Source organism: Haliaeetus leucocephalus, unplaced genomic scaffold (assembly GCF_000737465.1).
Source record: "Haliaeetus leucocephalus isolate CR32 unplaced genomic scaffold, Haliaeetus_leucocephalus-4.0 Scaffold1, whole genome shotgun sequence".
NCBI lineage: Eukaryota > Metazoa > Chordata > Aves > Accipitriformes > Accipitridae > Haliaeetus > Haliaeetus leucocephalus.
Window position 1 is genome coordinate 9,024,130 of NW_010972437.1, and position 22,857 is coordinate 9,046,986.

General features: G+C 36.2%; 1 protein-coding gene across 1 annotated transcript in view; it reads left to right on the plus strand.

Moving 5' to 3' along the window:
* Nucleotides 1–2,265: 2,265 nt before the first annotated feature.
* Nucleotides 2,266–22,857, plus strand: part of TTN (titin) — a 242,040-nt gene continuing 221,448 nt past the window's right edge. Inside the window, 20 exon segments of the mRNA XM_010569298.1 lie at nucleotides 2,266–2,477; nucleotides 4,626–4,729; nucleotides 8,260–8,463; nucleotides 9,186–9,479; nucleotides 10,236–10,315; nucleotides 10,406–10,650; nucleotides 12,385–12,670; nucleotides 12,908–13,060; nucleotides 13,543–13,662; nucleotides 14,695–14,832; nucleotides 15,660–15,797; nucleotides 16,273–16,410; nucleotides 18,067–18,342; nucleotides 18,456–18,575; nucleotides 19,676–19,957; nucleotides 20,238–20,303; nucleotides 20,801–21,059; nucleotides 21,358–21,418; nucleotides 21,532–21,744; nucleotides 22,467–22,609. Coding sequence (XP_010567600.1) covers nucleotides 4,639–4,729; nucleotides 8,260–8,463; nucleotides 9,186–9,479; nucleotides 10,236–10,315; nucleotides 10,406–10,650; nucleotides 12,385–12,670; nucleotides 12,908–13,060; nucleotides 13,543–13,662; nucleotides 14,695–14,832; nucleotides 15,660–15,797; nucleotides 16,273–16,410; nucleotides 18,067–18,342; nucleotides 18,456–18,575; nucleotides 19,676–19,957; nucleotides 20,238–20,303; nucleotides 20,801–21,059; nucleotides 21,358–21,418; nucleotides 21,532–21,744; nucleotides 22,467–22,609 — 3,307 coding nt within the window. The 5' untranslated portion in view covers nucleotides 2,266–2,477; nucleotides 4,626–4,638.

The window sequence follows — 22,857 nt, forward strand, 5'->3', positions numbered from 1 at the left end:
TTGTGGATACACTACATGACACTAAACATGTAGAAATCACACTGGGCTGATAGTCATTCTGTTAACAAAAATTATGCGATATAGATAATTCGTATTTCCTTAAGAGCACAAGAGAAATATTTCACTATTCAATTTCATTTCTGAATTCACCAGCAAAAGTAAGACGTTGAGAAGGTACAAACTTCTGTTGGAATGGAAATAGATTTGATAGTGATCAAAAGCAAATGTAAAAAAAAAAAAAACAAACAAAAAAAACAAACAAACCAACAAAAGGAAGTAACTTATTTTAAAAATATAATATATTTGGTTTATATATTTGAATGCAGCAAATTTTTTTCCTTGTAACTTTTTATTATTGTCATTAATTGTTGTTGATTTGACTGAAATAGAAAAATTTGAACTTCTGATCATCTCATAACTTCAAAAGTGACAATTTGCACATTTCTGTCATTTAGAAATTATCATATGTTCACAAACTTTTTCATTGTTTATTTGACTTGGGCATCGTCATTAAGCTGACTGCATTTATTATTACACTAGAGGGATACTAGCCTGTGTTCTTTCTCCAAGTTTGATTTTTCACTAAGTATGTAAGTGTTAAACTACAGAGAAAAATGGCCATCTGCTAATTTAGCAAGTGTCTACCCTTTACACAGATTTTTTTGGACATTTTGTGTCTTTTAGTAGACCCTAACTTGTCCTCTCCACTAATGCATAGAGTTGCATCTGTTATCATACTAATTGTTATATAGAGAGATTAGGCTCTCTGACATCTATTTGCAACAGTAAGTTAAACATGAGCCACAGTACTCTGACTTTCAACCTCTGTGGGAGTCCAGATAGTACCAGTGTAGAGAGTATTACTCCAGTTTCTGTTGCTGTTGTTACTGCTGCATGCCAAGAGTAGCCATAAAGATCAAATTTATAAAGTTATGAGATCACAGCAATATGTCTTTTCTTGTTTCTGTCAGATCTGCAAACTATAGTATAATACCCCCTTGCAGGAATCACAGAAGTGGCATTCTCTCTCCTTGGCATTTTATGGAGCTCCTACTGGACATTTCTTTCAGGTTGTTTTCACACATAAGTGCAGCTCATAGTACAAAATTCCAGGCTGCGTTTACTTCTCTAGGTATCCTCTGGGAGATCCTTTTCAATGTGGGTCTTGGTAACAGCAGACTGAAGTCCTCCATTTACCAAAACAGCTAAGCATATGCTTGACTTTAAGCACATAAGTATGAGCCAGTTATGTGCTTAAAGAGTGTGCTAGATAAGTGTTATATATATCCCACTTCATAGGGAAGGAAAAGGTTTTTTGAATAAGAAGGCAAAAATGGAAACAGGCAGATGTGGTGGTGTGGCAAAACACCTCCCATTCCAGCTATAGATGAGAGTAGTCTTCTAACTCTGACCTCTGTTTCGGAGGCAACCAATCTAATGGTACAATTAGCTGCATAGTGACGAAGCTGGGCTAGTGGAAGTTCACCAGCTAATATGCTATTCAATGGATGATTAATTCTGTGGTCTGCACAAGGCCTCCACAGGTCTAGAAAAAAGCCATTAGACTTAAAATCTGCTATTTTAGAAATTAAAGTAGTTGTCTGTGTTATTTCACAGAATTTATATTTCTACACTTTGTATGCTATTGTTTATTAAGCTTAACTGCTTGGAACATCCAACAGAAAAACTGTGAAGGAAACAAAAAACCCCAGAGTGCCAAATCTATATATTACCAAACACAATCTTAGAATTCAAAGTTACAGAAAAAGATAATTTAAACAGTGTATTCTAACAGTGTGCAGCTACATGTCTGAGCTCAGCTTACTTATTTACTTGGTGATTGACAGATGCATTTGGTAGCTTCTTGGATGTTTTATCATGAAAGAAAGTAAAGCTGAATCTCGCTGACATGACTACTTCTGATTTGTCTGTATCCTCTGCTAAAAGGTTTCTTTATTACTTTCTTCATCTTGTGCTTATGACTTAGGAAATTTGCAACGGCTTCTAAACTGCACATTATAAATGAAATCTAATTATAAATCAAAATCTTTGGAACAGATGATGTTTCCTCAGTGAATCCCTTTTGTGCTTCCAAAATTAGTGTTGTCAATCAAACCAACATGTGGTGTATGGTTACACAGAGTGGATCCCCTCTCACAAGATACTTTCTTTTAGGAAACCAATCAGAACTGGCACTGACATGATGAGGCAGACCTGTCAGCAGAGCTGGGGTATATAAAGCAAAACAACTATGTTAGCACTTCTGAGCAGTCGTGCATTCCCCGCCTCGCCTCGGGTGTAGGGATTGCAAAAAAACAAAACTACACTGTCAAGACTGTGTAGTTTTGTTTTTATGATTAGAGGCTCTACAATTCTCATGCTGGGATTGTCTAAAAAAATCTTACTCTGGATAAGGACGTCGTTCAAGAAGATTTCGTTGGGCTTAGCCCACTCTTACAGGCACTTTGAGAGATCAGGTTAGTAACATGTTTCTGCTGGTGTAATAAGTATTTTATCAGTCATTAATTATCCTGATATGATCTATTATTTATTAATTTCTTACAGGGGTATAGGTTTCAGAGTATAGACATGGAATACTTAAATTCTCTGGCAAGATTATGTCTTAAATTTCTGGGAGTAAGTTTTGATAACACTCAGCAAAAGGTTTTTCCAGTATATTCATTGTTAAAGACTATATAAATTAAGATTTGAAGTGCATGGAAACTTCAAAACTCCTTTCTGTTGGGAGTGTTCAAGGTTATGCTACTGAGAGATAAACCGAGAAGCTCCAAGAATAGCTCTGATAAAATGCATATGGTATCAGCTAAGCGCTGATGACTTTTTAAGGGAATCAGCTGCTAAGGTATCAATTACATGGCAGCTCTGGAACACTTGTCTGCTGTCATTCATAGCTGGGAAGGTTATTTCTGGAACATGACATTTCAGATGCATACTTTCAATTCTAATTATACAAAAAGCCTTATAAGATGAGATCTTCATCACTAAAATTTGCCTAGACAATGAAATCTATAAACTTTGTGTGAACTCAGTGACAATTCTACTTAATTAAATAATTTCCAATCTATTCTCAAATCAGGAAATTACATATATATAAGCTTTTATAATGTTTAATTATATTGTAAGATTATTTCCATGTATTTTAGCTGAGCTTCAAAACATAACTGAAGTAGATCTTGGTGAAATACATGAGGCAGATATTTGTCTTCATCTTCCTTTCAGAGAACTAGTATTGTGTTTGGATGAAACATTGGTCATTTCTTTCTAGTTTGAACTCATTTCTCCCCCACCCTCGAAGCTGAAAATCTTTGATAACAGGCTGTTCCTCTGTCAAGCTGGAACAAGTATCCAGATAACCTGTAAAGGCAATAAAAAGCAGCTCAAAATCCCAATACAATATTCAGTTCTGCCCTTATGCACTTATTGTATGTAGGCATCAGGCACTGATTTCAGTGAAGGAACTCATGTCATGAAGAATTTTCACCCCTTTGAAATGCGGCATAAATTTGGCTCTTAAAAAACCTTTACTTTCTCAATTTTTAAGTTAAGCCTGGGACTGTCACAAAATCAGGCACAAAAGGCAAAGTAAATGCGTGATTGAGATTGACTTGAAAAGATTATGGGGTTAACCCTTGTTTGGTAAGACATGATACGCTCTCAGGGGAATTTTTTAGTGAGAAAAATTGTAGCTTCAATAGATGTATGACACTATTAAGAAGATACTAGCTACATTTTAAAAACCTGCATAATTCAACATCAGTAAATAAATATGTTTATGCAAATATAAAATACTCCCGATACAGAAGCTTTTCTAGTGGCAGTGTGCTATTTCAAAGTAGGATCTTGTAGCATAGGAAGAGAAAACAAACTACTTTTCTTTCAGATTTCACATGGATCTGCAGTTGTTCAAACCATCAGCGTCAGTGGCTACCTTATATCCTAGCTCACATTTCGAAGGTGGCTGTCTTCCCATATTCAAAATTCCACTGAGATACTCTCTAAGAAAGAGCAGAATTTTATCTGTGTCTTTAATGCCAACATGCTTCTCCGTAAAATGAAATTATTCACTACACAGACTGCTTTTAAAAGAGACCCTCTTGGCATTTTTTTAATTATTAAAAGCCAAATAGATTGTAGACCTTCACAATTTTTTCAGTTGCTGCTTAGTGACCTAGTTGTCTTCCTGCTGGAGAATGCACTTTGCACTAACAAAACATTTTCAAATCATTCCAAAGAATTTTTACATGGAGATTATTTTCTCTTTTGGTAAAGGAGGTTAATGACAAATAGAGGCTAGATGACCTGCACAAGGTCATGCAATGGGTAAAGCAGAGCTTTGTCTCCTGCTGCGTACTTGTAATGCCAAATCACAGCTTCACTAAATGTAACAGTTTCACATCCAACTCAGCCAAGTGTGCCCTAAGAGTAATTTGCTATACAAATTTGTCAAAACCTACAGTCTTCACAATTCACCAGGTTAATGTGATTTAAAACTGAGAAGAGTAAATTGTCATGAAAATAACTGCAAATATTCCTAAAATCTAGCAAGAAGGATGTATAATAACAATTTCACCATTGATATCTAATTATGTTTTTGTTGCTTTCAGAGTGCCTGTAAAGATGACGACAAAAGCACCAACATTTACACAGCCATTACAAAGTGTTGTGGCACTGGAGGGTAGTGCCGCAACCTTTGAGGCTCATATTAGTGGTAAGGTTTTGATTCATTCTTGCAAGATTGGTTTGTTGGGTTTTTTGGGGGTTTTGTTTTTGTTTTGTTTTGTTTTGTTTTTCTGATCTGAATGGGTAAAGATCAGTGCTGAAATGTGACTACATATCCACATCATATGGTACTGATCAGCACTGTGAGGTGCTGTCAGATATCCAAAAACATACCTCATAAAGTTACAAGGCTTCCCAGGCAATAGCCAATCATCCTGCCAATGAGACTGGTGTCTAATTCTCATGTATGCTAGAATCATCAAAACTGGGGGGGAAATAGCATTAAAAGTGTATACATAAAAATACATCCTGTGTTAATAAGGGAACTCCATATGGGTGCAGAAAGAGTAATCTTGTTTGGATGATGATCAGAGAGAATGAGGAGTCAAGGTGCAAAAGGCAAGGCATATGCTAGTTCTTCATTGACCTAGTGCTAAGCCTTACTCTGGCTAAGCTGTATTTCTACCTTTTGTGCCCTTGATTTTACTGAATTCCAGAGTTCTGGCAGGGGGGTTAAAAGCACAAAATCTAGGTCCATGTGGCCACTGAAAAGGGTAGGAAACCCTAGTTTGCTGGATAGTAGATGTGTATGGTGATCCTGATGGTAGTACAAGGCTGGATTAACATAATTTAAGTTGTTGATGCAATTTAAAGTTGCCACATAAGTTTAAAGGGTACTTCGTTTTGCTGGTCTGCACACTATTAAAACACTGTCTGGAGCAAAACTGCATGCAAACCCCCAAGATAACTTGACCAGATAACCAACACCCTGTTCCAAGAGTGCCTCTGACCTCAGCAGTGACTAATGAGAAATGGCATGTGTTCCTACTGGTGGAATTATATTGTCTTACAGGCATTAGCAATGTGATGATCCACATACCGTAAAACACTACCCAGATGCTCTGTGACAGGTGCAAACACATGATCTGTCCCAACTATAAAGATCTCTGACATCTATGGTCCGCTGTCATTCATCCCTTGGTCTCTTTGGATAATACTGGCCCACTCAAGGTGTTTGAACATGTCCTGTAGTCTACATCCATGACATTTTTTCATGCCTTATTCAGTTATTTGGCCCTCTACTCTTCAGTTAATTGCCCTGACCTTCTCTTGTTGTCTGTACACTGTAAAATTTCTGTGAAAAGTTTCTTTCCATTGATGATTACTATACTTATTATTCTTACAAATACATAAATATATTATCAGAACTTAGGATGCTAATATTATGGCTCAATGTGTGATTTTGGCTATTTTCATTTGTGTGATATCATGGGAGGGAAACTTGATTTCTTACTAAGAGGAGATACAGCAGTTTTTCTAATACCATATACCATATTTGTATTTTAGTCCCAAACATCATTTGAGGCAATGTCCTGTTAGCTTTTATTCACATTGTGAGATTCTGGAATATCTTTCCTGCCCCAGAAGTATCCACCAAGGTGGAAAGATCTGACAGTGGCTTGGCACTTCATTTTTCTAATGCAGAAAAAATATGAAAGTTTTGTTTCTTGAACTAATTGCATAAATAATGGGCTACACAGCTTTATTCTGCTGCATTGTCTGCCCTTCCTATCTGTCATGAATTATCATGAATTTGAAATTCAGACTTTCTCTTTATCTCTGATAACACTGCCCTTTTACATACAAGTCAAGTATTAATACAGAGCTACAATTTGAACATGAAGAGCCCAGTTAATCTAAGAGTACCAAGAAGCGCTTAGCAACCACCTAAGATGCAATTTTGCAGTCTGTAAACTAGAACAAATGAATTGTATTGTGGTATCAGACCGTGAGTTAAATGCCACGTTACAAAGGCTTGGTATCAGAAAAAAAATGCCCAGTACCTCTCCCTGCGCTCAGAAAGCGCAGAGCACACAGACCCCACGGTTAAAAGCAGTAAATGCCAGAGCAGCTAGGACATCATCATAGGGGGAGCTCTACTGGGTGAGCAGTGACTGAGGGGACACGAGACAGCACGTCACTGTCAAGAAAGTCTGCAGTGCTGCTGGCATTAGAACTGTGTCCAGCCTCATGTCTCCACAGTACTGATCAAGTATTGAATTTGTTCATAAGGAACTAGCCTGTACTCCGCTTAACCTTCTTTGAACTGGTATTTTCAGGTGTTACCCAATGCAAGACAGCCTTTACACTCTGCATATTGTTGAAAGCAGCACACAGGTTGTACACAGGTTGGCAGTTCCTGTCACTTACATCATTGTCAGGACAATTTCATTGAATTCAACTACTTAAGCAGTGAAGTTGAGGCACTTGAGGTTAATTTTCTTCTTTTTGGCAATAAAGCTCAAAAAGCCTCAAGGACAGTTTTAAAATGAAAAAGAATGTCCTAATAATTAATATTCAAATCACAGTGTAATTTGACACATATAAAAGTAAGTCCCTACTCCACAGAGTCCACGCAAAAATATCTATAATCTGAGGTAGATCTTACGTTTTAGTCCCCAGCTCTGTGGCATGGGACTAGCAGAGTGCTCGTAAATTTGTGAAGTTGAGTTTCTTTTAATATGAATTTGGGCTCAGATTTTCAAAATGGCATCTAACTCTGCATCCCCTGAACATACCAGTTTGAGATATCAAAATAGACTCCATTTTTAAAAATGTAGGCCTTGTTCAGCCTATCACACAAACCCCCATGTTTGCTAATCATCGTATGATGCTGCACCAAGAAAATAAAATATTTTGGCAACATTTCGGCAACATTTCAAGAAATTCACTATTGACAACATGATTTTTGGCTGCCTAGCTTAAAAGATTTTGAAACTCATTTGCGCAAATGTTGAAGACATGTAGCCCTGGATTAAGTCAGTGGGATCTGCTGGATACTCTATGTTTATGGTGATAAAACCCAAGTTGTCCTCTACCAATAGTACAAAATTGAATTATACCAGCCCCATCAGGGCTGTTTGCTAACTTCCACCTGTGAAATTAACAATGTTTAGATGTACTTTTACCCTTTTGATTTCTAATCCTCTCTAAAACTGGCCACATTCTCTTTCTCTGTGTGTGTTTCTATTTTACATATATCTAAAAATCAGTTTTTCAACTATAAGTAAAATGTAAAACTGTCCTAACCAAGTCTGGTGTAACTGCAGACAATTCCAAACTATTGGACTGGATAGTTTTGTTAGCAATAAGCCATAGTACTTAGATACTAGCAAATAAATAAATAAATAAATACCTCACACGCACTAATTCATCCCCCTCATAATTTTGATGAGCTTTTATTCCTCAACAGGATTGCCAAACACTACAGTCCACTCATTATTGAAGTGATTTCCTAAGTGCCATAGCCTATGCAGTTGTCCTACTGCTCTGTGTATTTTAAAGACCTTTCTAAAAAAAATTCCTTTACCACTCTATTACTGGATGTATAAACATACATCTGTGCCTATGCCGTTACACTCCACTATAACTGTGTATACATGAGTGAGTATTATGGTAATTTGGACATCTGGCATTTCATAGCATTTTAATCTCCTTTTGGTCTTCCTTTTTCTTTAGGTTTCCCAGTTCCTGAGGTGAGCTGGTATCGGGATGGCCAGGTTCTTTCTGCTGCAACTCTGCCCGGTGTGCAGATCTCGTTTAGTGATGGCCGCGCTAAACTGGTGATCCCCACCGTGACAGAAGCAAACAGTGGAAGATACACCGTACAAGCCACCAATGGATCTGGGCAAGCAACTAGTACTGCTGAGCTACTTGTCACAGGTATCAAGCAGCTAAAGAAAGGCACCTCCCTCTGCTAGCAATGTGAGAAAGAGAGCAATAGCAGAAGTGTCACAGATAATGAAAAAAGTGTGGATTTGAAGTACATGATCGACAAAGAAATAGCAAACCAAATTCCTTTTCCTAAAGCAGTCTAGAATTCAGCATATATTTTCACCAGTAATTTCTAACAGTGCCCTTTACACCTTAAGTGTATAAAGTTTATCTTGATTTTATAAATTCTTAATCACAATTACAAACTTCTGGCTTAGCCCTGTGTACTTCTCATGTGATCTGTCACACTGGCTGCATTCAGACTACACATAAAAGAAAGGATAAAGTTCTGCAGGATGGAGCCCTTAATGATATTTAATGATATAAATGATATTTAACACAACAACTCACATAAAGGGCCATACACAAGAGACCGCGCTTTTACTACCTGTGGTTATAATCAATGTATCTCTAATTCTAGAAATATTTGCAATCATGGGTATAATCAGAAATATCATACATTTTAAACACATGGAAAAAGTTAAGGGTGTTTGCATTTTGGCAAGTCAACTCTTAATGTTTTGAATGTTTGAGGGGGTAGTATTATCTGTCAGTAGCATGTGAAGAAGAAATAGACCTTGTGCACTTCTAGTAATGAAAATATCTAGCCCTTACAGTTCTTTTTAACAGACATTACTGCTTTTCTATTTATTTCTTCAATAAAACTGCAGCTGGAACAGCACCACCAAACTTCTCACAACGACTACAGAGCATGACTGCAAGGCAGGGAAGTCAAGTTCGACTTGACGTGAGAGTGACTGGAATCCCTACACCTGTGGTGAAGTTCTATCGGGATGGAGTAGAAATCCAAAGCTCCCCCGATTTTCAAATTTTACAAGAAGGAGACCTTTACAGCCTAATAATTGCAGAAGCATATCCTGAAGACTCCGGTACCTATTCAGTAAATGCCACAAATAACGTAGGACGTGCTACTTCAACAGCTGAATTGCTAATTCAAGGTAATGGTGTTGAAGTTGCAAGCCATGAAAATGAGAGAGCATTCATTGTTGTAATGGTACAATATGCACCACTTCATCAAAGTTATATCAATAAGTTCACTTACAACTTCTTTCTCACAAGTTATTAACTTGCTGTGAAAAAGCAGTGTCTTTGGTGAAATTTGCCAAAGATTTTTGTCTGAGAATTTAAAAGGACTTTTTCTTCAGAATGGGTCTTCTTTAAACTGAGGATACAATAGACAGAAAAAAGTGTTGGATACTTTCAGTTGTTCTCATTTTGTTTTGTAGATGTCTCAAAGTTATATTTGTAAGCTGGCTTTGATAGAATAGATATATTAGACTGCATAACTGTACATGGTCTTGTAAATGAGCCTGGTAAGGATGAAGGCAGTTCTTAGAGAACTGTAGCAGTGAATCATTCTACCCAGAGGAGTCTTGCTTGGATTTCACCTCAGTCAGGCTTCCAGACTGTGTAGTCATTTGAGATCCAGGACTGATTCTGAAGAATCTACAATAAATGTGTTTTGTTTTGGGTTTTTTTGTAATGACATGGTAATACAGAAATAGTATTTCAACTGTTTACACAATTATCTGTCTATAGATACTGCAAGAAAAACAGATGGTTGCTTAATTCTTTCTCTGTTGTTTATATATATTTGTGTATAATTGCAACTGACCATTCATTTATTTCTGCAACTGCTTATTGTTTGCTGCCATATGCAATTCTTCTGACCATGTTTTCTCTTCCAAAAGGCGAGGAAGAAGCCGTTCCTGCTAAAAAGACAAAGACAATTGTTTCGACTGCTCAGATTTCACAAACAAGACAAGCCAGAATTGAAAAGGTATATTTTTCAAAAACAACGCAGGTAAGGCTAGAATGTGGATGATTACTTCTACAGTATCTCTGACTTGTTTTCTTGATTTCATTGTAGAAGACTGAAGCCCACTTTGATGCCAGATCACTTACAAGTGTTGAAATGGTCATAGAAGGTGCGACAGCACAACAGCTCCCACACAAAGCACCTCCACGAATGCCTCCTAGACCTACATCAAAATCACCAACCCCACCAATAATTGCTGCAAAAGCACAAATGGCACGACAGCAATCACCATCACCTGTTAGACAATCACCATCACCTGTAAGACATGTCAGAGCACCAACACCCTCACCAGTCAGGTAAACTTATTATTCTTCCGAACCAGATTGCTTTTTGAATCACTTTCACACATAGCAGTAATGCTGTAGAACAAAAGCCTAGTATAAAATGGAAGAATGCACTGACTTAATACTGATTCTATTCTGACAGTGAGCTATAATGTGCTATATTTGCCACCACTATAGAAGTACACGTCTCTTACGTAAATTTTCTGTCCCATTTGGAAGAAAATCCTTTCGAGAATAAATTCCATTTGATTGTTCTACATACAGCTGAAGGTAGCACTCAAAGCTCCACATTCATGATGAAAGAGAAGAAAACAGTAGAGCAGTTGGCCCTGATGATTTTAGATAGAGAAAAGAGCAAAGACCCTCTGATGGGTGGCAAACAGAATGGAAGGATATGTAAAAAAACGGGAACTTGTGTTCTATGTGTGTGCTAGTAATGAATGCAGAAATAATGTTTTGAAGGTAGGCAAGGTAAATGTCCTTATGGAAAAATTAAGCTTCGCTCTGCTGCATAAAGGGTCTTGAGAGAGAAAGTGAGTCCTTTGAAGAGCAGAGCTCGTGGTCTGGGAGACCCCAGGAGTTCTGTGCTGAGAGGCAGGTAAAGAGAAAATTGCTTTGGAAGTCCTACAGTTTCAGCACCCTGAAGCACCAACATCATGGAAGGAATGTCTCCAAACTGAGTGCTCAAAAGTGCCCCATTTAAATTGCCAGAGCTAGGTATGCTGGTGAATTTTGCCCCATTGAGAATAACTTGCAAGGACAGGAAGAAATGGATTGATAGTAACTAGCAATAACTCCATAGATGAAAGAATAATTCAATAGTGCCATCTAGAGTGCATATAGAACTAGAAGTTTGTACTGCCCTGTTAGTCAAACCACTTTTATACATACAACACATTAGAAAATGAATCTAAAAATTAATATGATGCTGCTGCCCCCTACTGCTGCAATTTGTTAATGTTATCTGGGAAATACAGCTGAAAAAAATTCCTCTCAAAGAAAATCTAAGTTAGAAAGCCCGTTAAAGCATTTTGAAAAGTGCTTTAAAACTAAGTGCTAGGAATGGGATTGAATTTCTGGAATATCAATATTTAGAAACTAGCACTTTCCAAGTGGCTACCAATTATTATGGCTGAGATTTCCAAAAGTAAGTATGGGAAAAAATATAGGCCCTGATCAGAAGCTGTCCTGGAGTCTGAACACATGTATGGATGATACATGGAAATAAGATATGCTGCAGGAGCAGATACAGTTACGTTATTGCTAGGTGGCTGCAATGTGATATTTTTACAAAGAGCAGTTACACTAATCATTTTGTCTATCTACAGAGACTGGACCACAAATGTAATAGGTAATGCTCACAGCCTGTAAGCCTTTTATATTATTCCTATTAGAAGAATTAAGATAGAGCAAATGGAAACTAACAATGTATTTTTATATTTTAAATATATGTGCCTGAGTGAAACGCCCTTTGTCATTTGCCCTTATTTCTTTTTGGAAATCTAACTAAGCTACCACAAAGACGTGTTACAGTTAAGAGTGTGACAAAAACACACATCAGGCATGTTAAAAACACGTAAGTATGATTTACAAGTAGAACACCTCAAAAACTTTTAAAAAATCAATCTACAAAGTACTGAAGATACCCTGAATGGAGAGTGAATTCAAGCTCAGGCTGAAGTTGTTTATGTAGTTGTCGTTGTATGACACTACATTAATTATATTAATACTTTATTTTTTCATTAGGTCAGTTTCTCCTGCTGGAAGACTCTCCACCTCACCTATTAGACCAGTGAAATCTCCATCTCCAATCCGTAAAACACAAGTAGTGACAACAGCTGGGGCCGAAGTCCTTCCTCCTTGGAAGCAGGAAGGATATGCTGCATCCACAGAAGCCCAGATGAAGGAAACAAGAGTATCTACAAGCACTACCCAAATAAGAACTGAAGAAAGATGGGAGGGGAGATATGGGGTCCAAGAACAAGTTACCATTAGTGGTGCTGCTGCTGGTGACGTGGCTGGTGCTAGAGAGGTAAACTCTTATTTTTAGAAAGAGCATTGGTTTTGCTCTACGTGTGTACTCACCACTGCTGAATAGATCTGCTAAATGGAATCTGAGAGGCTGAAATGTGTGTGTATCTGCTGTTGAGAGAGTTCTGCTGCAAATATTTAAATGCTTCTTTGCAACATTCTGTCTCTGTACTTGTTTTGTGCTTTTTGTGAATATATGCAAAACATGAAAAAATGTCTTTTGATGTGACTAATATAGGTGAGAAAGGACAGTGAAAAAACAGCAGCTGTTGCTACGGTTGTTGCTGCTGTGGATCAAGCCATGGTGAGAGAACCAGCTCCAGGTGTTGTAGAGCAAACTGCTAAAAGGACAGCAATGACTGCAGTCCACGTTCAACCTGTTCGGGAGCAGGTAGAAATAGAACACAGACATTCTATGATTTCCCTTTTATCCCTTCATCCAACATGCAAACAAGGCATGATTCACTGTGAGGAATTAACAAGATATTACCCAGTGCACTGCAAAAGCATGCATACTTGTATAGAGCATCTGGACTGTAAAGGAATGCTCATGGATCACTTACTCCATTGCTTTCCATCATAGCAGGATTGAAATAATTATTCTTAAACTGTTTTTAAGTTTAGGAATGCCTTCTATGAAAGTGATCCTGTATTCTCCCTTGTCATTTATTCTCTAACATTATTCTTACACTAATGAAGTTTTCCCTCTAATATCTCATTTATAATTTCCCCACTGGGAATAGAATAATTTTCCCTTAGTATTTTTCCTTCACTTGCATTCCTCTCCTTTTTTCTTCTCCTCTTCTTTTGATGATCAATTTGTTAAAATGAATTTTAAGACTTTGGTTTTTTGTTTGTTGCTATAAAAATCAGATGAGAAAGGAGGCAACGGTAGTACTTACCAGTGACAAAGCCACAAAACAAACAGTAATATCGAGAACTAGAGAAGGAATCATTACTTCACAAGAACAAAGACACATCTCTCATGAAAAGGTGAATACGGATGTTACCTATGATTGTCATATCCTGCCTTGTTCAAAAAATCTAATATCTCATCAAAAAGACAAGCCTATGAACAAGACAAATGACACACCTAATATTATTTTTTCCTTTTATATATGTTCACTCTTCTAGTTTACATTGCTATCATTTGCCTATCTCTCTTTGATGATGAGTGTCTTTCCTTCTTTATTTCACTTCTATTATTAATACCTAACTGTGATAGATAAACTTGCAAAACATTAACTTAGAAAAATTTTGCTTTTTTATATATTGTATGGTGATTTACTAGATATTATTCTCAATCATTTAAAGAATTGATATGTAGGAAATACCTATTAAATTTTCAAACTTTTTTCTGATTTTGTTTCTAAGCTTGCCATTTGTAGCCTGCTTTGTTTGTTGGCAGCACAGTGGGTCAGAAAAAGGAGGAAAAACTCATTCTGCATTGAAATCAGTTTTGAAAATACTAATCAGTGATTGGAATTCAGATTATTTTAGCATATGTTTTATCAGACAAATGTGATTTAATGGAAGATCAGCTTTTATAGAGAAATGTTATATTTGTATTCTACCTGAAATGCGTAAGGAGGAAAGTGTATCTTTAAAGTACTGAGAAACAGAAATCCACCTGGGCAAAAAAATTTGCATATTTATGTGCAGATTACATCCGAACTTCTTGGCAAAATGAGTTACCTAAAACTTGTTTTTAATATCCTACGCTTTCTCAAACTGATTATGATGCAGGACAGTTTTTCTCTGATCCAATTTCTTTTATTACTGCTTTCAGTAGCAAAGCAAGCATTTGTGGAATGTTTTATTATTTTTATGCTAGATGTTTATATGTTTTACAAAAGGTCTGTTTATGTTGTTATGGCAGTTTCCAGACTAGATGATTTTGAAATCCAGAGTTTGACATTGTTCCTCCCTTTCGTTTGTATCCTCTTTTCCAAATGTATTGAAAATCACATACCTTATATTTTTAAACAATATACCATTTAAATTTCTTTATTTGTAAACATCCAGGTAAGAAAAGAACCAGAGAAAACTCCAGTACCCACAGTAATAATTGCCACAGACAAAGCCAAAGAACAAGAAAGAATATCTAGAGCTAGAGAAGAAATATCTACTAGACATGAGCAAGTGCACATTGCTCGTGAACAGGTAAATAAATGTTAGAGATGTTTAACTCATTGTTATGCTCTAATAAGCTTATAAAACCTCATTCTTCATTAAATGTGCTACGTATTTTTGCTCTGCTTCTTTATGAAGAGAAGATTACAAAATGAAGACTTTATAAAGCAAGGTATTTCAGATACAGGCCCAGCATTGCAAGTCTAGTTCTACTAACTTCATAGCAGCTCTGTCTACAGAGGAAGAGTGCAGCTGCCCTTCCTACAGATCCTTTGAGCATTATGGCTTTTATTGCCAGGGTAGTCAGAATTTCATCTGATGCTTAATGACCTTTGATTTTTGTCTGAAGGTAGATTTCTGAAGAAATATTGTAAAGGTTATCTCTCATGAGATGATATTTGCATATGGGGTTTGATTTGATGAAGTTCATATTTGTGTGAGGACTGAATGCATCTCCTAGACCATATTGTGGAACCATTGTTTGTTGGAGTAACTGATGAGATAGTTCCATCTACTGATAAGAGTAAATATTAAGTCAATAATACTCATTTTTATGCAAACAGCTTGTACAAACCATAATGATGATATATCACAATTAACTAAGAAGTGGGAATATTCTTCTCTAATTCACACACAGATTACTGCAATATGCTAATGACTTTGAATGCACTTCATTCAGCTAGCATATAAAATAGGCTGTAACTTGGCCTGTACAAAGGAATTATTCTATTTCTGAGGTGATGTTTTTCTCTCATTGATATACATTCTGAAACCTTATCCCACTTTCCCCCCAAAATGTGTAATTTTGACAACAGGCATAATTGATTATTATTATTTTTCTTTACCATAAAAACTAGATAAGAAAGGAAGATATGAAACCTTCTGTACCGAAGGTAGTAATTACCACTGATAAACCTAAAGCACCGGTCATAGTATCGAAAAGTAAAGAAGGAATTGCTACCAAACAAGAACAAGTGAGCATAACCCATGAAAAGGTGAATAGCACTATTACAACCATATTTGGTTTTTTATCCTCTCTTCTTTACAAACCTTATGTATCCCTCAAAAAATACTAACTACACATTTCCAGCTCATTTTTTCTAAAATTTATTCCACTTACAAACTTTTAGAACTACTGTTAATTAGACTCTATTATTCCACCTCTTTCTCTCCTAACTGTTTTCATTAATAGGATGCCCATAATTCTCTTCTGACTGACCTTTGGAATGGACTGACTGACTCCTGAAATGCTTTTTAACTTTTTTTTTAAAATCATTACTTCTATTTAAATAGGTGTCAGGGTGTAACAATACTTATCAGTACACATATAGTACAGAGCTGTGTGCAGTGCACAAGGATCTAACCCCTTAATTCTCCTTTCCTGTTCCCATTCCAAAATGTTTTCTCATTGTTCAAATATCTTTCAAGATCATATGTAACTGAAACTTTTATTTCTGCTATAATAATTAGATTAAAAAGGAAGCTAAGAAAACTACTGTAGTTCCGAAAATAATTGGCACTGATAAAACCAAAGCACCAGTCGCAGTGTCCAGAACTAGAGAAGAAATTACAGCCAAGCAAGAACAAATTCATCTAGCTTATGATCAGGTGAATATAGCTGTTGCAGATGTGAAATGCACTGTTACAATTTGTTTTATCTGCAAACCTCACCTTTCAAGAGCTACTTGGGTACAGTAGAATGCTCTCAAATTAAGTCCTGATAAAGTACTGTTAAGTGGGATGATTGTCAAGTAACAGAGACAGTGTGGTTAAGTTTCTAGTGATAAAGAGGTTTATGTCTCACCCTGTTAGGAAATGCCACTTTTAAAACTACAGTCAGATTTGTCTGTGAAAGCCTATTCCCTACCAATGACTTTCAAGTAATGTTTACTTGTTTGAATTTCTGACTCTCTGATCTTTTTTTTCTACAAGATGATTCCTTGCAATTTTATGGTTGTCAGATGAAACATCTCTCTATTAAGGTTTGAATTGTATTGTTCTTTGTACAATACAAACTTTAACACCCATTCACCTCTGTGCAGTTTATTACTTCTGACAATCAGACACTTGTCGACACTGCTTTGTTCTGGTAGAACTGCCACAGTAGAAAAGCTTTTCTATTGTAGTACACCCATATGTGGAACAGTAGTGAAGGTGCCAACAGCTATTATTTACAGTCTATCTACTTTGTTAGAAACAGTATGGCACATTTATAAAATATTATTAAAAGAGCATAGCATATAAAACTCTCTCAGAGGAGTCAGACTGCTAAGAGATTACAGTTACTTGTTAGATGACTTAAATTTAGGGACAAATTCAAGTTCGTATAAACAATGATTTTGAAATCAGCAGTGATACTGAATAAGAGGTCCCTGTTACCTAAACACTACTTTAATAGTAAAACAAAATCTCTGTAAACAATCACATTTTGGCCTCACTGAAGTTATTTTAATTTAAGGTGATAATGATTTTAAAATCAGCATGAAATTGTCTATTAGTTTTTTTCCCATCTACAAGGCATACATTTCATATGGTCTGTTGCTACATCCAGATCAGTTATGACTAATAATAAACAGTAGTGGTAATCATCCTATTACCTACTGTTGGCTGACTGGACAGAAATGTGGACCCTGATAACATAGAAGTTGACAGTATTTATCAGTTATTAGGAACAAATAAAAGTCCTGGTACAAAAGCATTATTTCCAGTTTCTCAGAAAGCTCAGTTTTCCTTCTTTTGTAAAATCATTTAAAATAGATTAGCACTGAATTAATAGATATGCCTGTGCTAAAAATTTTTATGGGTATATTCCTTTGTAAATAAATTCACATAAGATGCTAGACACAATCTCTACATTTTTAGTAGCATCTAATAGTTATATGGAGCTGATGAGCATACTGACTTTAAAATTATGTGCACATTTACGTACCTGCCATACTCTTAGACAAGTAGCCATAAGTGTGACTAAAAGTGAGCTTGCATGCAAATATTCATATGTATAAAGCACACAAGCATAGATAGATATGTTCTGAATATGCGTAGATAAATCTTAGAAAAAATATGTCTATATTTTAATCTACTGACTCTGGGGTGTATTTATGGGGGAACACATTTGATGTTTACATTATTACTTTTGCATATCCATACACTCTCTTTGTCTGGAATATACTTTACTGAGCATTATATTTATAAGTATTTGCCATATATGCAAGCCTTTAATATAATGATGAATAATGGTATAAATTCTGTCAATGTTATCTGTAGACTGAAGCTGGAAAAAGGGCCGAAGCTGTAGCTACAGTTGTTGCTGCAGTTGATCAGGCACGTGTTCGATCACCCTGGGAACCAGAACAAGCAGATGGAGCTTATGTAAAGCAGAAAACTTTGGAATATGGCTATAAAGAGTACACTGTAACAGACCATGTTGCTGAGGCCCCAGCAGAACGTCATGTTGTCACTAAAGAAGTTAAAACTGTCACTGTTCCTCCTGAGAAACATATCCCAGCTGCTGAAAAGAAGGAAGTTCATATATCAACAGAGGTTAGACTCAGTTTACATTGCATTCTATTCCAAAAACTATGTGCCAGTGAAATCTGTTTCAGTTTGGAGAACAGCATCACATTCTCAACAACTTTTTTCATTGCTTTGTGTAGATAAAAAGAGCAGCAGAAACTGAGAAAACCATTCATGTTGAATACCCGCGACCCCGCACAGCAAGTCCTCACTTTACAGTCTCCAAAATTGCTGTTCCTAAACCAGATCATACATATGAGGTAAGAAGTGAAAACTGTATCCAAGAAGAACAGCATGCTCATTTATAATAACCTGTAGGTCACCTATTCCATTTGGCTTTTCCTCCCACTCCAGTATGGTGCTTTCTGAAGAAGAAGGAGGGTTGTATGCTCGCTACAGTTGTTTGTGTTGGCTTGTTTGACTAGTAAAGAACAGTGCTGTAAATAGACACATGAACTGCTAAAATGTGATTTGTAATTATTAATTATTTAAACAAGCTTATAATTTGTTTAAGGATGTAGCTTCAATACTTCATGTCATACAGTGAAATCATAAACTTTTGTCATGCAGCTTATGTTTTTTTAAAGAGCAGAAGCATCCCTCTTCAGTCTTACTATGTGCATCAGTTCACTAGCTCATTGGAAACAGTGCTTCTTTCTTTCTTGCAGATTACAACATACAACATAATTTTTGAAACTGAAAAAATCCAGATTGCATAATATGACACCATCCATTTTTAAAGTTATTTTTTCCATTCTTCTGTTAGAGTCCTTCGCATAGTGTTAAAAGTTCCCATTTAATTAATTTTGTTATTCAAGCATACTTTCTCTCTTCACCTGGACTTTAAAAATGAACTGTTTTTTCCCTCAAATGGAATTAAACACTATAAAAATTACCTAAAATATTTTTTATTTGAAGATTTATGTATGTTTTCCAAAGTTGTTACACCTAAAATAACATTTTGAAATCTCTTCAGTTATTTTATTCACTGACAGTTATTGAATTAGTAGTATTGTTTATTGCTGTATCAGACCTATTAAAAGGAAAGCTAAAATTTAGAGGACATTTCTCATGTTGCACTTAAGAGTTTCTTGACCATTTAAAAATTAAATTCTAAAGTAAAAAAAGCAAAAATATTTGAATGTTAGACACAAAAAATAATAAAGGATATTATATCTCCGGTATTCTGCTATTGCAATCTAAAACTAGAATTCAGTTTTGTATATATAGCCTTTGCAGTGTCAACAAATAAGTAACTAAGGAAGCAACTGGTGCATATACAATCTGCTCAAGAAATACACCATCTCCTTTGAAAACAAGTGAACAACAAAGCTGTAACTCTTTCTCTTCTGTTCCCTAGGTTTCAATAGCTGGATCTGCCATGGCTACTCTGGAAAAAGAGTTATCAGCTACTTCTGCTGCGCAAAAGATCACCAAGCCCGTGAAACCACCTCAACTAAAGCCACATGAAGTGAGGATAAAAGCAGAGCCAGTTGCCCCTCCACAGTTTCCTTTTGGAGAAGCTGCTGACACCTATAAAAGTCGCTATGATGTTGAGACTAAAAAAGAGACAGGTGTAAGCATTAAAGGTGAAGCAGTGCGGGAAGAGCACTTGGTGTTGCAGAAAGAAGGTGAAGCCAAGGTATGTTATTAAGCAAATTTCCATCACATTGACTGACTTTCGTCTTAAAAATGCAGCATAGCCTCAGTTGTTTGCTGTTTCCTTGTTGCAGTTTTCCACTTTTACAGCATTCTGCTGACTTTTATCTCTTTGTTGTTTTACACAAATCCGTCTAAGGACCTAATAGTTACCTATGACAAGGAAAGAGTTCTCTTTACCTAATTTCTTTTCTTATCTAAATTCTGCTGTTTATGTCCTTGGCTTTGTTAGGTGTTTATTAACTGTGCTTTAAACAACTTAGGTGACAGAAACTGCCAGAGTTCCTGTACCTGCAGAAATCCCTGCTACTCCACCGAGCTTAGTCTCAGTAAGTAATTTGTATGTAGATTGGGGGGGTTACATTATGTTTTCATCCATTTTGTATTCTAACTTTCATCTTTGAAAACCTGACCATGAAAATTTGGCTTTATTTAATCTTTTTAACTCTGTATTAGACTTAGTCAGCCATACAATTTATCTCTGATACAAAGTATTATGAATATCTGTTATGGGGGTGATTCTTCACAATTATGTCACATAGTAGGTTGACCTTTGCTGCAGTGAAACAATTTCTTACCAGGATCTGCATAAACATCAACCTACCTTTTCATTTTCTTGTTAATAACAGTAATGTTCAGAGATCTCAAATCCAGTTTCAAATACTTCCCTTTGGAAAATGCTTCTTTTTTCTTGGATACATGGCTGAACAGAACACTGTTTTGAAGTAGACATTAAATATTCCATTCAAATAGATTTTAGTTATTTAAATGTCTGTTTAGTAGTGAAAATATATACTGACTGTGATACTTATTTTTTGTCATACAGGGCCTCAAAAATAAGACCGTGACTGAAGGTGAGTCAGTCACTCTGGAGTGCCATATCTCTGGTCACCCTCAGCCTACTGTGACATGGTACAGGGAAGACTACAAGATTGAGAGCTCAATGGACTTCCAGATCACTTTCAAAGCAGGGCTTGCTCGCCTTGTGATTCGTGAAGCCTTTGCAGAAGACAGTGGAAGATTTACTTGCACTGCTACCAATAAGGCTGGGAGTGTCAGCACATCTTGCCACTTATATGTGAAAGGTAAGTATATTTGTCACCGTAGGAAGACTATGATTTTGTTAACTGCATATCACTTGTAATGTAACTTAGACATTTTGTCAGCTCCCAAGTAGAATGTATGCCTTGAATTCTATTCCAGGACTGTTAGTAACCGGGCTGTAAGAATATGAGGAAAAGGCCAATTATGGGCCAATGGAGACTCTTAACTTTGCTTCCTCAGTGGAACTACTTAACCTTCTCTCTCTTCATGTCAGCTAAACTCACTGCTTAAGCACTATTAAAGTATTTTAAAATCCACTATATCATATTTGCCTTGCAGTTTCAGAAGAAATTGAGACTCGAGAAACCATTTCTGAGAAGGCTGTTACAGAAGAGAAACGGTAAAGTTACTTTCCTAAACAGACTGCTCCTGCTGTGGTCATTAGTTTGTTGTGCTCTGTTTATGAAAGCTTCAAACATCAGCTCACTTACCTGCACTGGAATCTTATTTCAGCTATGTGGAGACAAAGGACATCGTAATGGAAGATGTCTCTGCTGCAGCAGAGGAAGTATCGGGAGAACCCATACCTCCTTTCTTCATAAGAAAACCCATAGTACATAAATTAATTGAAGGTGGGAGCATTATTTTTGAATGCCAAGTAGGGGGCAACCCAAAGCCACATGTCTACTGGAAAAAAGGTGGAGTTCCTCTAACGACTGGCTACAGGTACTTTGAAAGCAATGCACAAAAGCTATTTAAACATAATTTTTAAGAATATTTAATTGACAGTACCATAATTTTTATTCTCTTACTGATGCTGAGCCAAATAGCATCACTGATTTCTGTTAAATTTTCTTTTTGAAATGGAAAAATCATAGGATCATGTCTTAATGTGAGACTTTAGAAGGCTACTAAGTTTTAAAATATAAATATTCAAAAGACCACAAAACGAGAAATGCTCCACATCCTTAAAAACAAATCAGAAGTTTTGCACTTGTTTTATTGTGCCTATGCAATGTTTGCATTCTGTCTATGCAAATGTCTAGAGAAAGCAACACACTTTCTAGCTGAGAAAAAAAATACATTTGTAACATTCTTGAAATATATCATGTTATAATGACCCATATAAGGACAAACTCTGTGCACACAGCATATACCATTTTATTGTGTCTCATAACTAGATCTCTAGTATTTCAGTACTGCTGTTTGCATCCCATTTATTTTAGTGACAACAGAAAGAAAGTAGACCAATACTTTAGTTTCAGCGTGGTTACTTTGCCTACGCTGTTCTGCAGATTCATTGAGTGAGAATTGCCTGCAAAAGTTTCCCTTTTTTTGTCTTGCACAAGTTAGAACTGATTCTGATTAGTTGTATAACTAAAAGCAAATTCGCTAAAAAGTCTGTTAATCAGAATTATAGAGGGCTTGTACTTTTATGTTTTCTATAGATACAAAGTGAGTTACAAAAGAGAAACCGGGGAATGCAAACTTGAAATTTCCATGACTTTTGCCGACGATGCCGGAGAATACACAATTGTTGTTCGTAATAAACATGGAGAAGCTTCTGCAACGGTCTCCTTACTAGAAGAAGGTACATTGTAGATTAAAGAAGTGGGGAAAATATTTCTTAAAATTAACTTTAAAATGGGAAAAAGACTTTAAATTGTGCTGCAAATTCTTTGCTGCTTAGTTTGGTCAATTCAAGAAACATAAATATCTGGTGGCTGTTTCTGCAAGACAGAGTATTTGAAGCAAGTGTAAAAGAGGCTTTACAGGTGCTACTACTTTGAGAACCAGAATAACTAAATATTTATCTGTTTATAAAGGTCATCTGAGGGC